This window comes from Vanessa tameamea, chromosome 17 (assembly GCF_037043105.1).
Source record: "Vanessa tameamea isolate UH-Manoa-2023 chromosome 17, ilVanTame1 primary haplotype, whole genome shotgun sequence".
Classification (NCBI taxonomy): domain Eukaryota; kingdom Metazoa; phylum Arthropoda; class Insecta; order Lepidoptera; family Nymphalidae; genus Vanessa; species Vanessa tameamea.
Genome location: NC_087325.1, coordinates 1,029,671 through 1,038,066, shown reverse-complemented (window position 1 = coordinate 1,038,066; position 8,396 = coordinate 1,029,671). Strand labels below are relative to the sequence as shown.

Below are 8,396 nucleotides of genomic sequence, written 5' to 3'. Positions count from 1 at the left end.
CATATTATAGAACTTCATAAGTTGCAAGTTGTAAATTTCATAATATACTATACTATATACCAATAAATCAGGACATTTTTATAGCATGTTGTTTTAATAACCTCAAATTACCTAGGCGCTTGTTCATTTTGTATTGTACCCCATGATATTTTAATTATATTTAACCAATAATGTTTGAAAGACTTGAAATTTATTTAACGCGATTATTTTGAATCTTTAAAAGATAAATATCTATTATCGATTTAATTGTGACATATCGATGTTTGTCTCTTTTGTGATTGGTCCATCTCTATAGTCGATTCTCGCGTGACATCCCTATCGTAGATCAACAACGACGCTCATTTTTGTTTGATTAATCTAATATTGTATTAATTGTTTAAATATTAGACCAGCAACAATATATTAAGTTCGTTTTAATTTAAGATATATATAATTGTGATAGAACTTAGTAATATATGAATAATTCAAAGTGAGATAAACTTCAAACTTCAAAATGAACGGAAGGGCGAAAAAAGCGGCTCAGCCAAAGAAAAAAGCAAATGGATATAAAATGCCAGCACCTATCCCTGTTGGCGAGGTGATAAATGATACGATATCTAAAAAGAAATGGCGCATCGGCCCATCGATAGGTGTTGGTGGCTTTGGTGAAATATATTCAGCATGCGAACACACCAGTTCACCTAAGAAAACCTCTAATTACCCATATGTAGTTAAAATAGTAAGTAATAGCTTTATTATATATTTTTTTACATGATTGCTAGTGAAAATTATCTAAATCGGTATTTTTGTTCCACAGGAACCACATGAAAATGGCCCACTCTTTGTAGAAAAACATTTTTATATAAGGAATGCTAGCAAAGATGAGAGTAAGTTAAGATTGAATCAAAATAATTATTTGCATTAGGCCTTACACCACAAACCAATGCTTATTAAAAAATTAGAAATATACTGCCAACTATAAAGTAAAAACATCTACTCTTAAATAGTTCCATTGTTGTCTATTGTGTGTAATTATATACAATTTTAAAGGTTTTTTTTTTTAAATTTCAGTTGCCAAATTCATGAAGGCAAAGAAATTGACTACACTAGGTATGCCATCCTTCTACGGAAATGGTTCCCATGAATACAAAGGTGAAAAATACAGGTATTTAGTTCTAGAGAGGTACGGTAAAGATGTTTGGAGCCTTTTCAAAGAAGCTGGAAGGTGTTTTCCACCAGCCACTGTTTTCCAATTAGGATTACAAATGGTTTGTATTAAAAATTATCTTTAAAGTGAATAATTAGATGTTCAAGTTGTAAAATGAGTTGTAGGTTTTCAATTAAATATTATTTATCTAATTTAGTTAATAGATTTCATATATATTTTTTCTTATATTCAATTATCGTAAATAATTTGTTTATGCCCATGCATTAGAGGCACATATAGGTTTTTGGTAAAAAAGTAATATGTCCTTATTATGTAAATATATAATATATTAAGAAAACTTTGACCCAAGTCTCAACAAACTTTCAAAGTCCACTTACCTTCCAATATGGCTTCCAAATAGTCATAGGTTATGGTTGAAAATACAGAAATATTATTAACACTTTTTCCTTTTAAAAAATAGTATATACTTGTTTTAACTAGTATTATAAATTCCTTCCAGCTAGATGTGCTAGAATATATACACAGTAAAGGCTATGTCCATGCAGATATAAAAGGAGCTAATATTCTTATGGGTCTCAAGAAAGGAACGGAGAATCAAGCATATCTTGTAGACTTTGGATTAGCCACGAGGGTCAATGAGAAAGAGTTCAAACCTGACCCTAAATGTGCCCACAATGGAACCATTGAATATACAAGCCGTGATGCACATTTAGGAGGTGAGATCATGTATAATTATGAAATATATATTTATAAAAATAAGTTTAGTTATATAATATGTTAAGGACTCGTTCCAGCTTTTCAGTCCTTATCAGTAAAACATGTACTGTAGTCAGTATGTTTCGCTTGAATTTTTTTTTTTAATAATACAACATTAATATTTGTGGTTTTTCTATAATAATTTAATATGTGAAAAAAAAACTTATAATATTTGTATGTATAAAATACACTTTTGACTTACGTTTAAGTTACTCTCAAACATCTAAGCAAAATTTGGAATCAAGAAAATGCAAGTTAACACAAATTGTTCTGTTTATGTTTTAGTGGCAACTATGCGAGGAGACCTTGAGATACTCGGCTACAACATGCTGCAATGGCTGGTCGGGGAACTGCCTTGGGAGAAAAATTTGAAACAACCGAAATCTGTACAAAACTTCAAAGAGACATTCATGAAAAACATCCGAAATGAAATAAAACAATTCACAAATGTACCTGGTTAGCAAATTCACTATGGCAATGCCAATATAGCAATATAATAATATTCATTGTTACATGTTTATGAATTAGTGATATATTTTTTATTAGATTATATTGGTATTTCATATTTTTTTTTCCTTTTTTTTTAGAAGCTCTGATCAAATACTTTGAGTACATCAACTCCTTGAAACCAAAAGATAATGTAGATTATACAAAGTGTCGACAGTTGTTTGAAAGTTACCTTAAATCAGAAGGGGTAACAAAAACGGGTAAAATGGAATTCATACAAACCAAAAAACGAAAAGCGACACGAGTGGACGATAAAAATAACGATGAAGAACTAAACTCTGATGAAGAAACGACACAAAAAGTGCTCAAAAAGAATACAGCAAAACAAAACGGCGACATAAAATTAATAAAACGACGTAAAAAAGCACCAACGAAGTCAGTTGTCACCGAAGAAAACTCTGAAAACGAAGAACCAGATGAAAGTATAGAAAAAATCCCAACACGATCTAAGAAGAGGAAATCAGTAGAACCGGCTGTGCTGGTTAAAGTGAAAAAGACGAAGATGGCGCCGAAAGCAACGCCGCCTGCAAAGAAAAACCACGCAAACATTTCGACACAAACGTCTGCTGAAAAACCAAAAGTTAATTCGAGACAAGTTTCTTTTGATAGTCCCATTTGTGAAATTATAGGAGAAAAGAAACAAGTAAGAGGGATTAAAATCAGCGAATCTCCAAATTCGAGCGGAGACATATTTGATGACTCGTTTACAATCGAAGAAAAACGGACGAGAGCGAAAAAAAACTTACTCTCGGATGAGGAGGTGACGGTTAAGAGAGTAGTGAAGAAAAAAGTGACTTTAAAGCCCAAAGGGAAGTCGTGGAAGAATACGCCCGCTGTACTTAATGGACGATCGCCACCGAAGTAATTGTGCCATAACTAGTAGTACTTATTTTTTTTACGTTTGATATAAATTGCCATAATCAATTTCCATTCCCACCAAATATATCACAAATATTAAACCGAAATATGATTATAATCGTTATAAGAGACACATTTGTGTTTTAATAATATACTTTTTGAATGATACATAGTAAAATGCAGATGGCAGCGATGAAGACGAGGATTTGTTTGGCATTTATATTTTCATTAAATTTTACAATTTTAGAAAATAATTGATTTTCTTTATTGTTGGAAAATTCTAAATTAATAGTGTTTTTGCCGAATCGTGCATAAGTTTACGTTGATTGTATTGTTTTTATCGTATAGTTAGTTAATTTTTGAATGAGTTGTGTATTTTTCGCGCCAATAAAGAATATTTGACATCAAATGCGTTGACTTTAGTGATTGAAATATTGATCAACTATTTCTCACATATTTGGGAGAAATATTATACTTAGAGTTTATTTTAAAAAAGACGTAATGAAATAGGTAGAGATTAATTTATTGGCGGGGAATTTAATTGAATGATATGTTAATGATGCATTTGAAATTGTTGCTTTTATCTAATGTATGTATTTGCTCAGGTTTCTATATTATCATGTAAAATAAACAGTATTTTTAAAATGTGTCTTTCGTTTTTACTTACATAAGTAAGTATGAGGGTAATTCAAAAACAAAATCAAATCCAAAGCTTTTATTTTTATTTACAATATAATCGTAATATGAAAGTAAACAAAATGTAACGTACCAAAAAAATTAGATTTAGAAATTCAATAAACATAACATCGGTCACCGACATCGGCGCGCTCGCGACAACTGCGAGTTACAAAAGCTAAAGTACACCTAACTTAATACGTTTGTGGAGTGATGTCGCTAAGTCTAGGTTCATTGTGATATGGGCGGGCCGTTCTGAACGAGCCCTTCTCCCTCACGTCACCTACCGTGGCAGTACGAGCGGTCAAGCTATTATTGACTAAAACACAAACATTAGCACCATTTGTAAAAAAATATAATCTTTTTTCCAAACAACATAACTCACTCAGCGCCACCTCATAGATTCGCCACCGATAGCCGTATCCGTGCAGAGTAGTTTAGCTCTTGTGTCGTTACGTTAAGTTTCACGATCGGCTGCGCACTATTTAATTCCAATAAGCCTTCGCAGTATAGCATCGAATTCATCCTTAGGTACCGTACGAGTACATACCTAGTACGACACGAAATGTTCTAGACATTCAGTACACTTACTATTAAACATTATAAAACAACTATTTACGCCGTTAAAGGAACATTTTTATGCAAAATCTATTTAACTTGCAATGGGACTAGTATAGATATCATAAACTCCATTTTGTCATGACCTCTGTTGTACGGAGTTTTACAATAACACATTATGTATAAGTTTAAATAAGGCCGCATTCACACTAGCTTTCGATGTAGTAAAATACAATTTCTCAGCAATGTAAATGACGCCAAAATCTCCTTTTAGAATATGCAAAAATTTTCAACAATCATTTTTCGTTTTGTGACCTTGCCGAGACGGCTCTATAAACTTTGTGCTAATAAATAAATATATTTTTTCAATATAAATTTGGTATATATATTTTTTTTTCTATAAAATATTGTGTGTGGCATATTTTAAAAGGAGCTTCTTCAACGATCTACATAATAAAGATTAAACTATTCTTATATTCCGTACCCGTCCAAACTTACGCCTAGTATACAACTCAATTCTTATTTCTAAGTGGAATAAAAGTAAAAGTATATACTATGTATAACTAACATGTTCTACATAATTGCGAGGTGGCACTAGCTATCTGCGTACCGGCTTATCTAGTAAAGCTGGAGAATGGTGACTTGACAAAAAATACGAAAATTCTTAAAAAATATTATCAGAAAGAAAAACAAACCTATGTTGTTTTACGACTAGAAAACTATTAGTATAAATATTTGAACTTTACACTGGGAAAGTTCACTGGTAGCTTTTTCTTGTGGACCATTGTAATTCTATGTCGGAAATTCTGCTTAGAACGGAAGTTTTAATAACATATCTTGGCATCAGTCAAGTTGTATATAGAAGTAAGGAGTACCCGCTCTTATGTGACACCAATTATAAATAAATAGGATAATATCTCCACGAGCACCCAGTAGCGGTTTATTGAGCAATTCTGATCTGAGTCTGTAATAGGCGATTATCAATAAAATACAATATGTCAAAAGAAAATCGCAAAAAATACACAAATGTATTTATAATATTAACAAACGATAACATAGTGAAGCAAATGTGTCAATAGATGGCGCTTTCTTTTTGGTACATTTTTCTCATACTTTATATACCTGGAGATAATCCTTACCTCTACGTTAAATATTTATACATAAAATCTATTAAACACGTTGAGTCTCCTTTCGCTTCCGTGTTCAAATTATAACGAGTCAAGTCACGATTCTCCCCAGTCACAACTAAACGACGCGCATGGCTCATTCTCGGAGCAAATTCTTCTAATGACATTTATACATAAATATAAATTAAACAATGGCTCAGCCAAATTGTACTAAGTTAAAAAAGAAATACCTTCACACGTGGCCAGTTTTAAAATGATTTCATCATTGAGTACGCTTAATGAATTTAATTTAAAATTAAAAAGACTTTTTGGCGCAACTAGTATCCAAAAATGTTTTCTAACGAATATTATAAACAAGCGGTAATCATTTTCTGACGATTTTTAAAGCTTACGATTTATTACTGGTTATCTAAAGACGGGGAAAGTCTAAGGATCGTATCACACCGCTTCTCCTATACTATTTTCGAGTAAAGCAGAACTCTAACGTCTGCTACGCGACATAACGTGTGCTACGTGTGTTACGCGTCGGTGACGTCAACCGCTGAGTGCGTGTGTGTGTATACAGAACATCCACATGGGTCGTTATCGCTTACCTCGTCCGATCAGTGTGATAAGGTCCGGACCAATTGTTAATAATTTACAATTATAAGAAAATAGGCATCCCACGTGGTCGCGGGGTCGCAATAAATAACATTTTATATAAAAATTTGGTGTTAACTCAGTCAGGCATTATTATACAGGTCCCATTACTTTACATAGTTTTCTTACATGATTTTCGTTTCGAGCGCGGCAAAAGCGTATAATCTATATTGAAACTAAGCTATTTACCAATTTATGAAGTATTTGAACACACTAGACTAGTCGAATCGCTTCTGTCGGAATGTAACATCCATTTTGCATTTATTATAGCGGTTTGTATACTTGGTACTATCAGAGGCATATATTTATATTAATTGCACTTTATTTAAAATAACGTTTTACCGGCGGGATTTGAAAAACTTTGCAACGGCGACTACGCTGCGCTTGCGCCGTAAGATACGCGACAAAGTTACACTAAGGTATAAATAACACGTGTTTTTATTTTTATTTTCATACGTTATTATAATATCTTAATCGAATATTTTGCAAGTACAACGCATTCAACAGCTGGTAATGATTAAAAAAATATTTTGTATAGTCTTTATCTATTGTAATTTTCTGGATATTGTTAATTTTGGTACTGTAAATTTTTGTACATATATATATTTATAGAAAATCCTGTTTTTTAAGAGAGCTGCTGAATGCGTTTCTTTGCAACAAACAATATAGAATTCTATTAAAACTACCTATTAATGGATTTCATCAATGCAGAGCAGAAATGTCCCAATAAAAAATACATCTTTTAGAATTACACTAAAATATTTTCACATTTCTAAAGTTTTTTTTTCATGATCATGGAACATTTCCACTCGAATTATTTATATATTTATATATATATATATATTTTAAAAACCCTGGTGCATGCGAAAATAAACCTTATCAACACGTACGACTATTTCAATGTGGAAAAATAAAATCACTAATAATATCCACCATTGTGTTTAAAAATCTCAACATTGTTGCAAAAATACTACTATAATAAAAGTTACTTTTCCGTGTAAACAGTATTAAATAAAACCATTTTTTTTTTGTTTGAACACATAATTCACGCGCCTGAGCCTGTACTTTATAGTGTGTAACGAGCAGAAGATTTTTATTGTTCAAATTTCATTCGAACGTCGGGTTTCACCCTATACATGTCTAATTTGATTAGATCAATAACAAATTTCAAAACCAACAAATAATAAAAAAAAGCGCGATCCGGTCACGAAGGACCAACATAATAATTTTAACGCACAAAATCGTTATTAATAATATAGTCATCTGGGATTACGTGGGTGGGTTTACTATCAGGTGAAAAGTAGAATAAATCGATTTTATTGATTAAATATGACTCAATCATCGATGTAACTTATATTTATTTATTCCATCAACATAGACACATTGTAAAACAAAAGATACGAGAGTATCAAATTAACATTAACATTAAAAAAAATCGCGAAAATCTTGGAACGAAAACCCTAACCTAACATAATAAAAAAAAACATGGTAATAAGATTTACAAATCGCAAATAGGAACAAAAACGCAACCTACTATCAAACAACGCGTCATACGCGGCACAAATAATAAAAAAAAAAACCTTCTGCGTCGCTTTAAATTTTCTACTTCAATGTATTAAATCTAATTATATCTCCTAAACTAAATCCGTGAACGATCATTATGATCAAAATGCGGTGTTCGTGGAAAAAATTGTGACTACTTTAAGGCACACGACAGAATAAAACCTGTGTTTACGTAACTTGTATTTTCTAGTACACAGTTGTACTAAATTTTTATCATTAAACGATTTGTACACGAACCGTACAAATGTACATTTAAGTAGATTTAATAACACATGTAAACACATGTTTATTTTTTTCTTTTACGACAAATCTAGTGGGGTACTAGTAGTATCGATCGGAATAAGTTTTGGAAACAAAAGAGGCAAGAAGTAAAAGATTAACTTATTTTAAACATATTTTGAACAATAAAGGGCAAGCTCAGGTATCAATTTGGTATAAAACTTGGCTAATATCATTCGGTACCCTGAAAGTCGTATTGAATTTGCGAGAATAATCATTTAAAAAATATTTATTATCATAATCAAATATTGATCCCGATGTTCGAAGAAATGCCAATGATAATCTTT

General features: G+C 31.6%; 1 protein-coding gene across 1 annotated transcript; it reads left to right on the top strand.

Annotated features, from left to right (window-relative positions):
• Positions 1–292: 292 nt before the first annotated feature.
• Positions 293–3,914, top strand: LOC113394813 (serine/threonine-protein kinase VRK1). The gene is made up of 6 exons (XM_026632243.2): positions 293–718; positions 797–866; positions 1,051–1,247; positions 1,647–1,863; positions 2,189–2,359; positions 2,491–3,914. The coding sequence occupies exons 1-6, from the start codon at positions 494–496 to the stop codon at positions 3,273–3,275; spliced, it is 1,665 nt and encodes a 554-aa protein (XP_026488028.2). The 5' UTR covers positions 293–493; the 3' UTR covers positions 3,276–3,914.
• Positions 3,915–8,396: the final 4,482 nt, after the last annotated feature.

Excerpts from the sequence above, each read along its gene's own strand:
- LOC113394813 (XM_026632243.2), top strand. The coding sequence starts at position 494 with ATGAACGGAAGGGCGAAAAAAGCGGCTCAGCCAAAGAAAAAAGCAAAT. Across the intron at positions 1,864-2,188 it reads CCGTGATGCACATTTAGGAG|TGGCAACTATGCGAGGAGAC; the intron begins GTGAGATCATGT and ends TTTATGTTTTAG. Across the intron at positions 2,360-2,490 it reads ACAATTCACAAATGTACCTG|AAGCTCTGATCAAATACTTT; the intron begins GTTAGCAAATTC and ends CTTTTTTTTTAG.